This window comes from Saimiri boliviensis, chromosome 4 (genome assembly GCF_048565385.1).
Source record: "Saimiri boliviensis isolate mSaiBol1 chromosome 4, mSaiBol1.pri, whole genome shotgun sequence".
Classification (NCBI taxonomy): domain Eukaryota; kingdom Metazoa; phylum Chordata; class Mammalia; order Primates; family Cebidae; genus Saimiri; species Saimiri boliviensis.
The window spans coordinates 121,249,520-121,269,165 of record NC_133452.1 but is presented as its reverse complement, the minus strand read 5'-3'; the positions used below and the strand labels follow the sequence as shown (position 1 = coordinate 121,269,165).

Below are 19,646 nucleotides of genomic sequence, written 5' to 3'. Positions count from 1 at the left end.
ATGGCCCAATTCAAAGACACAGACTGGCAAATTGGATAAAGAGTCAAGACACATCAGTGTGCTGTATTCAGGAGACACATATAGGCTCAAAATAAAGAGATGGAGGAATATTTACCAACAAATGGAAAGCAAAAAGCAAACAAAAAAGGCAGGGTTGCAATTCTAGTCTCTGATAAAACAGACATTAAACCAACAAAGATCAGAAGAGACAAAGAAGGGCATTACATGATGGTATAATGATCAATGCAACAAGAAGAGCTAATGATCCTAAAGATATATGCACCCATAATACCACCCCAACAAAAAAAAAAACAGCAGTTGGAAATGCTCTGGGTTGAGAGTCTCACGGCAAGCACAGCTGAACCCGGGAAGGGCCAGCTCTGTGGGGGAGGGGTGTTCACCATTATGGAGGCACTCCACCACTATGGAGGTAGTCTGCCATTGCTGAGGCAGCCCACTGTTGCCAAGGAAACCCACCGCTACAGAGAGAGTCCGCCATTACAGAGGTGGGCTGACTTTGCCGAGGCAGTTCTAACTACACCTGTATAAACAGGACTGCAGGGAAGTTCACATCGCAGCTGGGCAGAGCCCACAGCAACTCAGCAAAGCCTCTGCAGGCAGACAGTGACTAGGCTGTCTCCTTGCTGGGCAGGGCAGCCCTGTTAAAAAGGCAGCAGCAAAACGGAAACTCATAAATAAAGTCCTAACTACCTGGGACAGAGCACCTGGGGGAAAAAAAGGGGGTTTATGAGTTCTACTGCAGCAGACTTAAATGTACCAGCCCAGCAGCTCTAAATGAACAATGGAGATCACAGCTCTGCACTTAACTTCCTATAAAGGACTGTCTCCTCAAGCAGCTCCCTGACCCCTGTATATCCAAAGAGTCACCACATAAAGGAGAGCTCAGACTGACATTTGGTGGGTATCCTTCTGGAACAAAGATAGCAGAAGAAGAAACTAGCAGCAACCCTTACTGTTCTGTAGCTGCTGCAGGTGATCCCCAGGGAAGCAGGGCCTGGAGTGGACCTCAGCAGTCCTACAGCAGAGGGACCAGTCCGTTAGAAGGAAAACTAAGAAACAGAAGGAAATAACGTCATCATCAACAAACTGGATGTCCACTCAGACACCCAATCTGAAAGTCAACAATTTCAAAGATGACAGGTGGACAAATCCACAAAGATGGGAAGAAATCAGCACAAAAAGGATGAAGACACCCAAAACCAGAACGCCTCTCCTCCTTCAAGGGATCACAACTCCTCACCAGCAAGAGAACAAGGCTGGACGGAGAATGAGTGGGGTGAAATGTCAGAATCAGGCTTCAGAAGGTGGGTAATAAGAAACTTCTGTGAGCTAAAAGAACATGTTCTAACCCAATGCAAAGAAACTAAGAACTTTGAAAAAAGATTTGATGAAATGCTAACGAGAATGGACAAATTAGAGAGGAATATAAGTGAATTGATGGAGATGAAAAACACAACATGAGAACTTCACAAAGCATGCACCAAGCAGAAGAAAGGATATCAAAGGTCAAAGATCAACTCAATGAAGTAAAATGAGAAGGCAAGACTAAAGGAAAAAGGGTAAAAAGGAATGAACAAAGTCTCCAAGAAATATGGGACTAAGTGAAAAGACCTAATCTATGTTTGATATGTGTACCTGAATGTGACGGAGAGAATGAATCCAAGCTGGAAAATACTCTTCTGGATATAATCCAGGAAAACTTCCCCAACCTAGCAAGGCAGGCCAATATTCAAATTCAGAAAATACAGAGAACCCCACAAAGATATTCCTCAAGAAGAGCAACACCAAGGCACATAATCATCAGATTCAGCAGGGTTGAAATGAAGGAGAAAATATTAAGGACAGCCAGAGATAACGGTCAGGTTACCCACAAAGGGAAGCCCATTGGACTCACAGCAGATCTCTCAGCAGAAACCTTACAAACCAGAAGAAAGGTGGGGGGTGATATGCAACATCCTTAAAGAAAAGAACTTTCAACCCAGAATTTCATATCCAGCCAAAGTAAGCTTCGTAAGTGAAGTAAAAATAAAATTCTTTGCGAACAAGCAAGTACTCAGAGATTTCATCACCACCAGGCCTGCTTTACAAGAGCTCCTGAAAGAGGCACTAAACATAGAAAGGAACAACCAGTACCAGCCACTCTAAAAACATACCAAATGGTAAAGAGCATCAATACAATGAAGAATCTGTATCAACTAATGGGCAATACAACCAGCTAGTATCAAAATGGCAGGATCAAATTCACAATTTCCGTCTTCTTTTTTTTTTTTTTTTTTTTTGAGACGGAGTTTCGCTCTTGTTACCCAGGCTGGAGTGCAATGGCGCGATCTCGGCTCACCACAACCTCCGCCTCCTGGGTTCAAGCAATTCTCCTGCCTCAGCCTCCTGAGTAGCTGGGATTACAGGCACGTGCCACCATGCCCAGCTAATTTTTTTGTATCTTTAGTAGAGACGGGGTTTCACCATGTTGACCAGGATGGTCTCGATCTCTTGACCTCGTGATCCACCCGCCTCGGCCTCCCAAAGTGCTGGGATTACAGGCTTGAGCCACCGCGCCCGGCCAATTTCCGTCTTCTTAAATTGGTTAAGACTTATTTTGTAGTCTAATGTTTCAGTTCATTGAAATGTTAGCTATGTATTTGTTAGGTTTATTTGGTCCATAGTGTTGTTTAATCTGCTGGGTCCTCACTATTTTCTGTCTGGATGACTTATATGTTGTTGAAAGTGAGATGTGGAAGTTCTCTACTAGTATTGTATTGCCATCTGTCTCCCTTCAATTCTGATAATACTTGCCTTATATACTTATGTGCTTCAACGTTGACATTTATTGTTATGATGAGAGATTTGACAACGGAAATTGGCAGAAACTTTCATCATCTCTACTGTTTCCCCTGTCTCTTGTCTCATCTACAGCACTGGCACATTCTCATGAGATAGATAAGATGTGAATATCATTCTCCTTTTACCATAAAGGAATAAAAATAGTAAAAAATTAACATGTTCAAGGTTATACCATGAATTTTAGGAATACATCTCTGCCTCTTGATTCCCATTTAGTATCCTGATACACACTAAACTATTCTTTATCTCACTTCAATTGCTATCTCAAATTATATTGGTAAGCCCATACTCCACGTTCTGCTTTCACTGGGGGGAATGGAGATTGACAGGCTATCTATCATCCATCTTTGCTTTAGAATGAAATGTGACTTTTATGTAACTATAGTAACATATGTATGCATAAAAATGCCTCACAGTATCAAAATGCTACAAGTAAATTCGGAAATGAAGACTAACGTGCAAAAAAAAGAAAATATATATATGCACCCAATACAGGAGCACCCAATACAGGAGCACCCAGATACATAAAGCAAGTTCATAGAGACCTACAAAGAGACTTAAACTCCCACATAATAATAGTAGGAAACTTTAACACCCCACTGTCAATGTTAAACAGATCAACAATACAGAAAATCAACAAGGATATTTAGGACTTAAATTCAGCTCTGAACCAAGTAGACCTAATAGACATATAGAACTCTCTAACCCGAATCAACAGAATATACATTTTTCTTAGCACCACATAATACTCTAAAATCAACCACCTAATTGGAAATAAAACACTCCTCAGCAAATGCAAAAGAATGGAAATCATAACAAACATCCTCTCAGACCACAGTGCAAAAAAAAAATTGGAACTCAGGATTAAGAAACTTACTTAAAATCACACAACTACATGGAAACGGAACAATCTGCTAGCTTGAAAGTAACTCTTGAAATCAGGTGGACAACATCATTCAGATTTGCTATTATTTTTTGAGTACTTAGCTATTTGAGGTCTTTTTTTTTTTTTTTTTTTTTGAGACAGAGTTTTCGCTCTTGTTACCCAGGCTGGAGTGCAATGGCGCGATCTCGGCTCACCGCAACCTCCGCCTCCTGGGTTCAGGCAATTCTCCTGCCTCAGCCTCCTGAGTAGCTGGGATTACAGGCACGTGCCACCATGCCCAGCTAATTTTTTGTATTTTTAGTAGAGACGGGGTTTCACCATGTTGACCAGGATGGTCTCGATCTCTCGACCTCGTGATCCACCCACCTCGGCCTCCCAAAGTGCTGGGATTACAAGCTTGAGCCACCGCGCCTGGCCTATTTGAGGTCTTTTAATGTTTCATATCAATTTTATAATCAGCATGCCTATTTCTACAAAATGTTTGTTAATATCAGCAAGAAAGGACATCATAAAATACTAATTCTTTCATTTCATAAATATGTTATAACTATTTATTGGGCTTATTTGGTTTCTCTCTGTAATCTTTTTTAGTCTTCAGCATAGAGATCTTGCCCACATTTTGTTAAGTGTTTTCTGAAGTGTTTTGATAAAATTATAATTATAATTTATTTTGTTTTCATAGTATTAATTTTTAGTTTCACGACTTAATTAGTTGCTATATTACAGAAACACTATTGGTTTCTACAAAATTATATTAAATACTGAGATTTTATCAAATTTAACTTGTTAATTTTACTTTTTAAATTTTATAGCTTTCCAGTAAATAGTCGTGAGGTATGCTTATCAAAACCACACTATGTTTATTAATCCTACCTTCATGTTGTATTTATTTTTCTTGCCTTATTTGTCAAAAATAAATTTTTTTTGGAAAACAAAGTTTTCAGAAACACAGAAAGTCCCCTTTGTACTCTCACTGATTTCACTCTCCCATCTATCTCCCTAGAGGTTGCCTTTCAAATAAAGCTGGTGTGGGTAATCCTCAAGTTTATGTTTATACTTTTGAAATATATTTATGTAATTAGAGAAATAGATATATATTCTCATTTTATAACTTTAAGTAATATTGCCGCATTGTACATAAAATTTTAAAATTTAATATTTTTATATTTGTAAGTATTAATACAAATAGCTATTGTCTATTCATTGTAACTGGTTTTATAATTCCACTGCATGACTACACCATGATGAATTCACCCATTCTCATATTTACAAGGTTTAGTTTCAGATTTGGAGTGAAAATCCCTATGTATGTCTCTTTTGGTATATACCTGATAATTTCTCTAATATCACACCTACAGATAAAATTGCTAGGTTGTAGAATGTTCCTTACCATGCACAGTACAGACATTTTGTATCTGCAAAGTAATTTCAAACACTACTCACTAAAGAAAGCATATTTTGTGGACCCTAACAACCATTAGACTGATTTTATTTCTCATCCAGTTAAAGAGCTTAAAGTATTAGTAACTGGGGTTTTATATACTAAGAGGTATATCACCAGGACTCAATTAGCTTTATACTTACTTTATAATAAAAAAAAAAACCTCCTGGAACATTTATTAATTCCCTCCCAACATAATTTTTACAAGTTAAAACCCCTGTTACTATGCTTTACATAAGTCACATTTAAGTATACATATAAGGATATATTTCTCTGGCTAAGATTAATAAGAGCATTTGAAATATAGACTGAATCTATTGTATTTTGAAGTGCTAAATTATGTTGCCATGTATTAAATTACTTACTCCGAATCTTCCAATTATATTGAAACACCATTCTTCATTCAGACAGTTGATGCTGAGTAGCCTACAGTGGTCAGTTACTTTCTCACAGTTTTTTCCAGTAAATCCTGGCATACAACTGTAAATACATCAGTGTAAATTAGAAAAATTACAATTTAAATATTTTCAGAAAAGTCTATTAACATTATAAAGGAAAATATTTTATTTAAAATATATGATATTATTAATCATTTTTTTCTACATACCTGTGATCTTAACCCAAATGTTCATATTTATGTATTTGGAAAGAATTACAGTAAACTACATTTTCATTGTATGCTCTTAGTCATCTCTTTTGGAAATTTAAGAATAAAATCAGCTTTAACCTAAGCCTATATTTAACAATAATATATATGTTTTGGAAAACTCCTGAAATGTGAAGAAAAAAGATGACAAATGAGATTTTTAATGTTTAGTGGAACCATTATGTACCGATAATGTGCTAGTGGGAGTTAATGATGACCTCATGAATTTGAGACAGGATAGAGTGCTAGTGGATGATAATGGTCTAGTTATAGTTGGGCTATTTATAGGATGTCTGTTTGTTGATTTCTTGTCATTTTAACATTTTTTTCAAACAATCTATATTCCAGTCTACTATACTTTATTATCTGTGATCTATAAGTTGCTAAAGAACACACACAGGTGTTCTGGCTTCCTTTGCCCTCACTTCTCATTAATTTGTGGGAAACAGTCCTGTACCTTAAATCATATTTAGTAAACTTTCTTTTATAGAATAAATGTGGCCCCAAATGAAATAATGTTTTTTCTAATGTAAACACCAAGTATTTTAAAACCAAAATAACACTCAGGACTTTAAGTTAGTACAAGCAGATTTATTAATGAAGTGAATATACAATATATCTGTAGTTTTAAATCTGTTATAAGAACACAAAATAATTTCATAAAAGGGATCAAAGGCCATTTTGGCACAATTTCACTGAAATAGCATCAATAAAATGCTTTAGTAATTTACCTTTCCAGCAGTTTGAGGCACACGGCTTTGCATTTTCATCTTGTAGAAGTAAATTATTTCTTCATTCATATCACGAATAATCATCCACTTTTTTTAGCACCTACCATATGCGAGCCACTAGGCTAATTACTTTTACACAATTTTCTTATATTATCATTCAATTTTTACAAGTTGTGAAATAGATTATTATTTATCACTTTTATAAATGAGGAAACATACTCATGGAAATTACATTCGTTGCTTTGGTCACATTACTTATAAATGTTAGAGTTGTTAATAAAATTAAGTCTAGCCTAACTTTAAGTATATTATACTCTGCTATAATTAATAGATGAAGACTATTAATCTATTCTATTCTACTATGCCAGATGTTAAGACATATTTATTTTACATCTTTCATCCCAAATAGCAACTTAATGAAAGGTAGCATCCCCTCCTATTGAGGATGAGCATGCAGGAACATGAAGAGAAGAGCTTTAGAATATCCTAAAAGTTGATGAGTTTCAATTTTCCCTTTGAGTTGGAAAGGACTGAATTCCCAGTGATGGCTTGTAATCTAAGAGGAGTTTCCAAGTCTTACTCATTAAGCAAAATGACATCCTATCAACTCAGCCAGCTTTCAAGGAAAAAGGAAGTTTCAATAGTAGCCTTGACATATAAGAAAGTAAAAGAGAGAAAACAAAAGCAAAGAAAATATAAAAGCACACTTTGTAACAACATGGACCTGTTTAAGAAATGTATTTATAAAAGTACATCAAGGTCTTCTGTTGAGATAGTCAGAGAGACTTATAGCTAACAAATTTGAGCTACTCTAGATGTCCAGCAGCCATTTTAGTCAGAGGCTGATTGTTTTAAATATGACAGGAGAGAAAAGAAATGCCTTTCATATCATCATGTTTCTAGAATATCCAATTTATAGCAACGTTTTAATACAAAATTATTTTGAGACTTCAGGGTAAGGATAGCCTCATGATTTTGATGATGGAAATATTTAAGGTGTTATTTTAGTGATAAAATGGGAGATGATACATAGGAAAGCATATAGGATCTGTGAAGATACATGAAATGGAAGGAAAAAAGCATAATGGAAATAAAATATATTAGTGGAAAAGAGGAGACAAGAAAATATACTCTTGTCCTCTTTCACTTTTTTTCTTCCTAATGTGATTTCTTACCACTGACTTAAATATCTTTCTATTATTAGGTTTCCTTTTGCCAAGAAAGCTAATATTCACTACTTAATTAGCTTTACCTTATTTCTTGGACAAAGCATTTCAAATATTGTCCTATAACCTATGGAATGCACACTACTGATTTTAATGGGAAGTGTCAGGCACTGTTGGGAACACAGCCTTAACAGGGTAGGTACAGCAATATCAGAACAAAATTCCATCACCAGCATTTTGGTAAATGTTTTATCTAATACAGAACTACTAGTACTTATACCAGCTATTTATTTTTAAAGTTATATAATTTATAAATTAATATAAAAATAACAATATTTACTACATTTTAAATATGTTTCATAATGTATTTTTTAAAATGTTTAAAAAGCCCATAATGTTAATATCATTAAAAATTCAGTGTTCAATATTTTACTAACAAACTATTAGTAAAAATAATTACTGTATTAAAATAATAAGGTAAAATTTTATAAACTGAAAAATTAAAAAAAATATTTTTTTAAAGAGTTAACTTCAAATTGGAAGTATACTTTTGCTTAAAGTTTTCCAGGAGCTGAAATAGCTTTTTAAAACTTTATACTATTCTAGTAAATGGAATGGAGATAGTTATAAAGTAACTTCAAATAGTTTTCTCTGCTGTGCTATCTTGAAATACTCTCATCACTTGTTTGAAAACTTGGACGAGGTTTTTGATACATTTTATTTTTTTTCAGGATATGAACTATTTCTAGTTTTTATAATGTTTAAGTTGTAATTTTTGTCTTAAAACATTGTACTTCACATTTTTCTCTTTGGTTTCATTATGCATACATGGGGATTCTGATGCAAAGTTACTTGTATCGGTTCAACACTGTCAGGTATCTATTCCACTACTTGGGGAATAAAGCCTCTGTACTAAATTAAAACTTACTCTTATAATAGAATCTTTACAATACGATTGCACGCTTACATACTGTGACTTGTGCGGGCATAGACAAATGTTTAGACTTACGAACTATTTCATATCATTAATTTATCTTTTAAGCATAAACTGAGCAACAAGTTTACTGTCTGGATCTCAGGAAGTAAATAATTCAGATTTAATATTTACTTCAAGATGAAAAGAAAAATCTCTCCATCTTTATCCTAGAATACACAAAGCAAGTATTAAACCTATTAAAACAGCAACCCCTCTGCCTTATTATACATTAGTTCATGGGGGAGAGAAAGTTATAAATACATGAGGATAATGACAGATAAGGATAGGTGCTACATAATTAATTAATTAAAGCCAGATACAAGAGGAGGCAGAAATTGAGAAGAGGTATTTCAAGACTGTGTGAGGATCTCAACAGGAAAGACATCTTTGAGGAGATAATATTTGAGTGAATGGCTGAAAGAAGTATAAAAATTTCTACTGTGCTTTCTGGGAAAAGTACATGTCAGACAATGAAACGGCAAATACTGAAGATTGAAGCAGAAAGTCCTTGAGGTACTCAGAAAACATCTCAAAGACCAAACTGGTGACTTAGTAAGATGATGGCAGAGAAACAGGCAGAAGAAAAGTATGGCTCATTGGGTAAGCATGTTAAATACTTTAGGTTTTATTAATGCCCAGGAATCCACTGAATGGAAATGGTAGAGGAATAACATGATTTTAGAACATATATACTCTTTTTATGAGAAAAAAAGAGTAAGTGGCTAGTGGATACAAGATGGCCAAATAGGAACAGCTCTGGAGTGCAGTTCCCAGCAAGAAGAATGCAGAGGGTGAATGATCACCACATTTCCAAACGAGTTACTACTGCCCACAGACCAGGAGATTCCTGGGCTGAAAAGCACCATAAGTTTCCAGCATGGTCGTTTCAGCTGGCACAGTGGGTTTCTGCACAAAACTCACATAAATCTGGGTGGCTGTTTCAACTGGTGCCTGGAATGCCTGGAAGACAGAGCCACCTATTCAACAGAAAGAAATGGGGCAGAAACAGGGAGCCATGTGATCTGACTCAGCAGGTCCCCCCACCTCAAAGACCAGCAATCTGAAACACTCTGGATTGAGTGTTTTGCAGCAAGTGCAGCTGGACCACGGATGGGCCAGCTCTGTGGGGGAAAGGGTGTCAGCCTTTACCAAGTTAGTCTGCCACTACTGAGTCAGTCCATCACTACTGAGGCAGTCCATCATTACCAAGGCAGTCTGCCATTACTAAGGCAGTCTACCATTACAGAGACAGACAGCCATTACTGAGGCAGTTCTAACTACACTTCTGTAAACAAAACTGCAAGGAAGTTCACACAGCAGCTGAGCAGAGCTCATGGCAGCTCAGCAAAGCCTCTGCTGGCAGACTGTGACTAGGCTACCGACTTGTTGGGCAGGACAGCTCTAAAAAAATGCAGCAGCATGTCAGGAACTTATAAATAAAGCCTCACTTTCTTAGAACAGGGCACCTGGGAAAAAAGATGGTTATGAATTCCACTGCAGCAGACTTAAATGGTAAAAGGATCAAGGCAACAAGAAGAGAAAATGATTCTAAATATATATGCACCCAATACAGGAGCACCCAGATACGTAAAGCAAGTTCTTAATGACCTACAAAGAGACTTAGACTCCCACACAATAGTGCGAGCCTTAAACACTCCACTGTCAATATTAAATCAACGAGAGAAAATGAACATGGATATCCAGGACTTGAACTCAGATCTGGACCAAGAAAACCTAATAGACATAAACAGAACTCTCCGCCCCATGTCCACAGAATAAAACATTCTTCTTAGCACCACATCACACCTACTCTAAAATTGACCACATAATTGGAAGTAAATCACTCCTCAGCAAATGCAAAAGAATGGAAATCATAACAAATAGTCTCTCAGACCACAGTGTAATCAAATTATAACTTAGGATTAAGAAACTAACTCAGAACCACATAACTTCATGGAAACTGAACAACTGGCTCTTGAATGTTGACTGGATAAACAATGAAATGAAGGCAGAAATAAAGATGTTCTTCAAAAACAAGGAGAATGAGGACACAACATACCAGAATCTCTGGGACACTTTTAAAGCAGTCTCTAGAGGAAAATTTATAGCAATAAATGCCCACACGAGAAGCAAGGAAAGATCTAAAATCGATAACCTATCATCACAAGTGACAGAGATAGAAGAGGAATATAAAAAAAAAAAAAACCCAACACTCAAAATTAGCAGAAGACAAGAAATAACTAAGATCAGAGCAGAACAGATGGGGATAGAGACAGAAAAAGCCCTTAAAAAAAATCAATAAATCCAGGAGCTGGTTCTTTGAAAAGATCAACAAAATAGACAGACTGTGAGCCAGATTAATAAAAAAGAAAAGAGAGAAGAATCAAATAGATGCAATCAAAAATGATAAAGGGGATATCACCACTGATTCCACAGAAATACAACTACCATCAGAGATTACTACAAACAACTCTATGCACACAAACCAGTAAACCTGGAAGAAATGGCTAAATTCCTGGACACTTTTACCCTTCCAAGCCTAAACCAGGAAGAAGTAGACACCCTGAATAGACCAATAACAAGGGCTGAAGTTGAGGCAGCAATTAATAGCCTACCAACTAAAAAAAGCCCAGGTCCAGATGGGTTCACAGCTGAATTCTAACAGACATACAAAGAGGAGCTGGTACCACTCCTTTTGAAATTATTCCAAACAATACAAAAAGTGGGAATCCTTCCCAAGTCATTTTATGAGATCAACATCATCCTGATACCAAAATCCGATAGAGACTCAATAGGAAAAAGAAAACGTCAGGCTAATATCCATGATGAACATAGATGCAAAAATCTTCAATAAAATACTGGAAAACTGATTGCAACAGCAAATCAAAAAGCTTATCCATCACAATCAAGTAGGCTTCATCCTGGGGATGTCAGGCTGGTTCAACATATGTGAATCTATAAAGGTAATGCACCATATTAACAGAACCGAAGACGAAAAGCTCATGATCATCTCAATAGAGGCAGAGAAGGCCTTCTACAAAATTAAACAGCCCTTTTTGCTAAAAACTCTCAATAAACTAGGTATCAAGGGAACATATCTCAAAATAATAAAAGCTATTTAAGACAAACCCACAGCCAGTATCATACTGAATGAGCAAAAACTGGAAGCATTCCCTTTGAAATCTGGCACTTGACAAGGATGCGCTCTCACCACTACTACTCAATATAGTATTGGAAGTTCTAGTCAGAGCAATCAGGCAAGAAAAAGAAATAAAGTATATTCAATTAGAAAAGGAGAAACTCAAATGGTCTCTATTTGCAGATGACATGATTGTATATTTAGAAGACCCCATCATCTCAGCCCAAAATCTGCTGAAACTGATAAGCAACTTCAGCAGTCTCAGGATACAAAATTAATGTACAGAAATCACAAGCATTCCTATACACCAATAACAGACTTAAATAGATCCAAATCAAGAACGAACTACCATTCACAATTGCTACAAAGAGAATAAAATACAAAGAGAATAAAATAGGAAAACAACAACAAAGGATGTAAAGGACCTCTTCAAGGAGAACTACAAACCACTGCTAAAGGAAATAAGAGAGGACACAAACAGATGGAAAAACATTCCATGCTTATAGTTAGGAAGAGTCAATACTGTGAAAATGGCCATACTGCCCAAAGTAGTTTACAGATTCAATGCTGTCCCCATCAAGCTACCTATGACCCTCTTCATAGAATTGGAAAAGACCACCTTAAACTTCATATGGAACCAAAAGAGAACGCACACAGCCAAATCAATTCTAAGCAAAAATAACAAAGCTGGAGGCATCATGCTACCTGACTTCAAACTAAGCTATAAGGCCACAGTAATCAAAACATCATGGTACTGGTACCAAAACAGAGATATAGACCAATGGAACAGAACAGAGGCCTTGGAGGCAATGTCACATCTACAATCATCTGATCTTTGACAAATCTGATCAAAACAAGGAATGGGAAAAGATTCCCTGTTTAATAAATAGTGTTGGGAAAACTGCCTAGCCATGTGCAGAACACAGAAACTGGACCCCTTCCTGGCTCATTTCACTAAAATTCACTCCAGATGAATTTAATACTTAAACATAAGACCTAACACCATGAAATTCCTATAAGAAAACCTAGGCAAAACCATTCAGGACATAGGCATAGGCATAGGCAAGGACTTTATGACTACAACACCAAAAGCATTGGCAACAAAAGCTAAAATAGATGAATGGGGTTTAATTAAACTTAAGAGCTTCTGCACAGCAAAGAAACAAGCATTAGAGTGAACCAGCAACGAACAGAATAGGACAAAATTTTACAATCTACCCATCCGACAAAGGGCTAATATCAAGCATCTACAAAGAACTAAAACAGATTTACAAGAAAAAAAACAAACAAACCCACTCAAAGTGGGCAAAGGACATGAGCAGACACTTTTCAAAAGAAGACATTTATGAGGCCAACATATATATGAAAAAATGTTCATCATCACTGGTCATTAGAGAAATGCAAATCAAAACCACATTGAGGTACCATCTCATGCCAGTTAGAATGGCCATCATTAAAAAATCTGGAGACAACAGATACTAGAGAGGATGTGGAGAAATAGGAATGCTTTTACAATATTGGTGGGTGTGTAAATTAGTTCAACCATTGTGGAAGACAGTGTGGTGATTCCTCAAGGATCTCGAAATAGAAATTCCATTGGACCCAGCAATCCCATTACTGGATATATAACCAAAGGATTACAAATCATTCTGTTATAAAGACACATGCACACATATGTTCATTGGGGCACTGTTTACAATAGCAAAGACCTGGACCCAACCCAAATACGCAGTGATGAAAGACTGGACAAGGAAAATGTGGCACATATACACCATGGAATACTATGCAGCCATAAAAAAATGATGAGTTCATGTCCTTTGTAGGGACATGGATGGATCTGGAAATCATCTTTCTCAGCAAACTGTCACAAGATCAGAAAATCAAACACTGAAGGTTCTCACTCATATGTGGGTGCTGAACAATGAGAACACATGGACACTGGGAGGGGAACATCACACACTGGGGTCAGTTGGGGGGGCCAAGGGAGGGACACTGGGGAATGGGGAGGCTGGAGAGGGATAACACGGGGAGAAATGCCAGATGGAGGTGACGGGGGGATGGAGGCAGCAAACCACATTGCCATGTATGCACCTAAGTAATAATCCTGCATATTCTACACATGTATCCCAAGACCTGAAGTGCAGTTTTTACATATATATACATATATAATGTGTATATAATGTGTATATATATGTATATGTATATATATATACACACACATACACACACACACACACACACACACACACACACACATACACACGAAAAAGCAAGGAAACTATTTTACATTTGCTTGTCTGTAACTTACACCATCTAAAATAATGGCAATGTGTTTTCTGGTTGCTCACCTCAAAAACTATGGTCACTGTATTTGTTCTTTTTCTCTGTCATTCACTCCAGTCTAAGGAAACATTGTATTGACTCCATCTTAAATATATACCCATAATTAAACCACTTCTTTCCTAGCCCTCTCTCTAATTCTAATCTATGTCACTGTCCTACCCAAATTACTATACTATAATTACTCTAATAGCTTACTAACAGTCTCTTTGCATCTGCCCATGTCTCTGTTCACTTTTCTTTCAAAACAACAGTCACATTAAAATTTTAAAATATAAGCCAAATAATGTAACTTATTTGTCAGCAACACTGCAATACTTCCCAATGTACTTAAAGTAAAAATGAGAGTTTAAAAAGTCATTCATGATCTAAAATCCCCAGATTCTGGGTTCTCTTCCATCTTCATTTCAGCTACTTCCCTTACTTTCTTCAGACCAGTTTGTCTGGACTCATGAGTATGGCCTGAATAGGCCAGGGATTTTGCAATGGGTACTTCCTCTGCTATGAAGACTCTTACCCTAGACAGCTGCACATTCTCTCATACCATTTAAATCTCCACCAAAACATTAACTTTTTTTTCGGTTTTTGTTTTTGTTTTGATGAAATAGCCGTTCATTATTTGACATGTACCTGAATCAAGATTCAAAAGAATGAGGTCAAGAGAGAGGCTCTTGAAATGTTCCAGATGAGAATTTGGCTTGAATAAGGGTGTTAACCTTCTTAATGATAAAAGTGTTCATAGCCATGATATGCAGTTATTGGAGAGTTTAAAGGATTTGTTCATGGACAAGATGTGTTGAAAGAGAGAAAAGAAGAAATCAAAGAGTAATATAAAAGAATATTGGCAAAAAAGTAGGTTTGTCCAGCGCTCAAAAATCAATTATGAATTCGGAATAAATTAAGTCTGAGCTGCTATATTAGAAATATATGCAATGGGCAAGAGTTTCGTGGCAGGATGAGAATTAAACAGGTTTGGTGTTTTCAGGTCAATGGAACATAGAAAGTTAAGGAATTTGAAACCTGGATGTGCAAGTATATATATATTTTTAAAGAAAATGGGGACCTGCCATGGGTAATGGAGAAAGAAATGTCATACAGTCAAATAACTGAGGTGCCCCTTGCTTTATAAAAATTTTATGAAATTTTGTCGTTAGCGCACATGAGCGTTTGAACTTGAAATACTTGGGGATCAGAGAGTGAAGGAATTTAAATTAAAGGTATTGCAGAGCGTACAACTACAGGTATAATAACTTACAGAATAAGACCATGGGTGATGGATGGAGGTGAAGGAGAGGGATAAATTAGTAAAATAATTATCAAAAGATTTAAACAACAAAAGTGAGTGGATTTCCAAGAAGGATACCACAGTTATCAAAAATATGATCACAGTGATGACAAAGAAAAGGTCAGCAAGCTACATGCTAAAACATTTAGTAAAGGATGAACAGGAACTAAGAGAAAAGGTACTAGAAAAGGTACTAGAATAGGAGCTGGGGGAGGGGGAGGGGGAGAGAGTCAGAGAGAGAAGATATAGCTGCTGTCTAGGGATTTCAGTAGCAAGAAACAAATGGCCTGAACATGGGAACGAGGGCAACCCTGTCTATACACTTCACTTCACTACCTATGGTACACAGTAGTCTGTACGGGTACCATACATAGCACAGAAGAATAAATAGTGACCAGCTAGGAAGGCTACAGGAAAAACTGTCTTCAGGTTTCAGTGAGAAAAAGAAAGGAAGGTATAGTAGAAAAAATATTGTGGGCTGGGCATGGTGGCTTACATCTGTAATCCCAGCACTTTGGGAGGCTGAGGCAGGAGGATTGCTTGACACCAGGAGCTGCAGACCAGCCTGGGCAACATAGTAAGACCCCATGTCTACATTTCTTTATTCACAAAACTAGGCTGGCGGGTAGTCTCAGGGACTCAGTTACTCAGGAGGCTGAAGTGGGAGGATCTCTTGGGCCCAGGAGGTTGAGACTGACATAAGCTGGGTTCACAACACTACACACCAGCCTGGGTGAACACGTGAGACCCTGTCTCTAAAAAATATAAGATCAAAATAAAAAACTGGAGAAAAAGAAAGTACATTGTGGATACTTGGAAAACATTCTGTGGACAAAAAGATACAGAGGGCGCAGTGGAAGAATACTGTATATTAAGAAATAGTGGAGGTTGTGCAGAGCATTATGGGGCAAAGTTTCTTTCAGTCAGGAATGACAGGAAGACTTAAAGATTTCATGATGTTAATTCAAATTTTATGTACATATGTCTGTACTAACTTATTTATTAATTATATCGAAATTAATACATCAAAGCAAAGAAATAAGTTTATACTGATGAGAACATATGTTCTTAAATGAGGCACTTAGGAGACCAGATTATAGGATACCTCCTGTCACCTAAAACAGTACCCCACAATGTAAAGTCATATTAATAGTAGCAAAAGCTACTCTTGATGAGAAAATGGCAACAATTTTTCCAGATAGTTTAAATAGTTACATAGTTTATGACCAGAATCTGAAGTTAAAAAGTAACTATATTTAAAATTTAACAAACTTTTTCCTATATTAAATGTCAGAATGATTGATTAAAAAGCTAGCCTTATAAATGTGGCTATTGATTTCAAGCAAAGAAAAATGTAGCAGCCTAGCTTTTGAGATAATTAACTCCAAAAGATTAAGATTTCCTGTTGAAAATTATTGAGTGACTAAGAGGAAGCATTCCATTAATTAATAAATTCCTCATGCAAATATGTGATTGCTATTATAAAAATCATTTTTCAAAATTAATATGAAAATATAATTTTATTATATGTTGATATATGTTGACTTGCATTTCTGCAAATGCAGTGTTCTATTTCAAAGTCACAGGCATACTTAATTGGCTGTATTTGTGACATAAACTGAAAACCTTAATTCTACCCATAGCTGACATGGTGACACTTATCACAAGTCTAATAAAATAAATGCTGAAGCTGACTTGGGGGTGGGGGTGAGAGAAGTTATGTTAATACATCAAATTGAAGTTTCAGTCGTGTAAGATATTATAATCTAAATTCAGTGAATAGAAAACAGCAAAAAAAAAAAAACCACCATGCAATAAGCTGAGAATATAAAAGAGAATATCATTATCCCTTGAAATATCTCAGAATTTGGGTGGAGAAAACAAAAGGCTTAGAAAGCAACATTCTCTATATCACAACGTTTCTGATTTTTAAAGATACGGTATTTAATAATTTTCTAATATCTAGTCAATGGCATATTTAACAAAGTTTTCTCCCAATTAGTTTGGTTAAATAGTTGATTTTCAGACTTGAAAAATTTTTAGGTGAGACAGACATCAGCTGGTTTAACAAAACTTTATTTTTTGGTTCATTTCCTCATTTTAATCTAAATAGTGAGAATTTGATCATCCTGATATGAGAATATTGGAGTCATTGCATTCAGCAAATATTAGATGTGTGTGTGAGTGTGTGTGTGTGTGTTTGTGTGTAAAATGGCAATATTAATAATGTAGTTCATGATAGTCTTCAAAGCCAGTAAGTTATTTTAGTAAATAAACACTTTCTACTTTACAAAAGTGGAAGTCATGGCAGAGAGTTCAGAACCCTACATATCAGGTCACAATGACCTTCCCTTCACTACACATGAACCTCCATCCAAGAGGTGATCAGGGACCCTAGGAAGCTTCACTGGAGCCGTGTCCTGCACTGCCATGGACACTGTCATCTGCATAAATGAAGTGGAGCACACAGAGTCCTGTAGCTTTATCACTGCCTTTGGAGGCATTTCCAAAGGTCGATTGAGTTCTGTGAGCTCCTGACAAAACCCAGCACTACTAACTTCATGCCAACACTCACCGTCACCCGACTATGTGCTACCTTGGAGGCCATTACTATTCATCCCTTATTATCATTACTTCAGATACCCCAGGAAGCCAGTGCTTTCCAAGTCATCCCTCACTGTGTGGATCTTTCTACCAAGCAGCTCTGTACATGTCTTTCATATTCTTAGAAATCGTGTTCCTTTGAAGGTAAACTCTCAAGTGGTGGCTATCCTCTCTCCCTCTTCTCTCATAGCTCGATGTCTACATGTTGTATAGTTGTCTTCATCTTTTCTTCATTGTGGCTTCCAAATCATAACTTATTCTCCCCTTAAAAGCCTTACTTGAGGATGATGCCATCAAACCATATCCATACCTTCTCCTCACTGCAGTCACAGCTAACCTTTCTGAGCATTCCCTCTAATTCTGTAACATTTAACATCTGACTTGTTATATCTTTCCCTAATGTAATCCCAGCCTTACTTTGTTATTTTTATTGAAGCGTAATTGACAAAGTTGTATAAGTTTAAAGTGTAAAATGTGATAATGAGTTGTTATATTACATATTGTTCAATAATGATCATAATTAACTTAGTTAATGTATCTGCCACCTTGCACAGTTATCATTTGCATGTGTGGGGGGATAGCAGGTAAGATCTATTCTCTCAGCAAATTTCAAGTATACAATGCAACATTTTTAGCTATAGTCATTACCTTGAACATTAAATACTCAGAGTTTATTCATCTTTTATGTCTTTGAATTTTTCATTGATACATACTGTTTGTACGTATTTATGAAATACATGTGATATTTGTTACATGCTTAGAATGTGTAATGATCAAGTCAGTTTTAGGGCATCCACCGCTTCAAGTATTTACCATTTCTATGTGTTGGAAACATTTCAAGTTCTCTCCTGTAGCTGTACTGAAACGTACAATACTATAACCCTTTGAACAGCCTCCCCCCATTTCTCTCTGCTGCAATTGCCTGAAAACCAGTATTCTACTTCGTTTCTATGACTTTGACTTTTAAAAGTTTTACATATTAGTAAGAGGATACATACAGTGTTTGTCTTTCTTGGTCTGACTTATTTCACTTAGCATAATGCCTTCAACATTCATCCATGCTGTTGTAAATGACAGAACTTCTTTCTTTTAGTGACTGTATAATATTACATACATACATATGCTAAAATATCACATCCTCTTTATTACAATAGCCAAGGCATGGAGATCACTTAAGGGTCTTAGTTATTTTAAAATCTGAAAAATTTATCTATTTGTAAAATTAGCATCTCCTAGGAATATACTATCTCAACTCAAAGATCTAAATCTTCCCTCTAACTCTACAACCTACTCCTACTCTAGTATGCTATATGCTACCATCTTATACAACTACATTCTCTTTGCAATGTTAACTTACATAATCTTAATGTTAAGTATTTTATGTTATACACACAGCCTCATTTCTTCCTGCAGTTTACTCCTTGTAGTCCTTTTCTACCCCCAAAATTATTCAGTACCATAATCCATTGACACTACCAACACTTCAATGTCTGCCATCCCCATCATATTCTTAATTGCCTTCTTCTGTGAATTAGATTACATGTTTTACTTCCAAAATCACTCACTGCAT

The 19,646-nt window shown here is 36.3% G+C and overlaps 1 protein-coding gene across 2 annotated transcripts in view; it reads right to left on the bottom strand.

Moving 5' to 3' along the window:
* The window catches only part of LOC120363248 (protein eyes shut homolog), a 177,674-nt gene that overhangs the window by 47,885 nt on the left and 110,143 nt on the right, over nt 1-19,646 (bottom strand). For both annotated transcript variants that reach the window (XM_039467770.2, XM_039467769.2), the window contains one exon: nt 5,555-5,669. In XM_039467770.2, the coding sequence (XP_039323704.2) occupies nt 5,555-5,669 (115 nt within the window). The remainder of the gene's footprint in view (nt 1-5,554; nt 5,670-19,646) is intronic.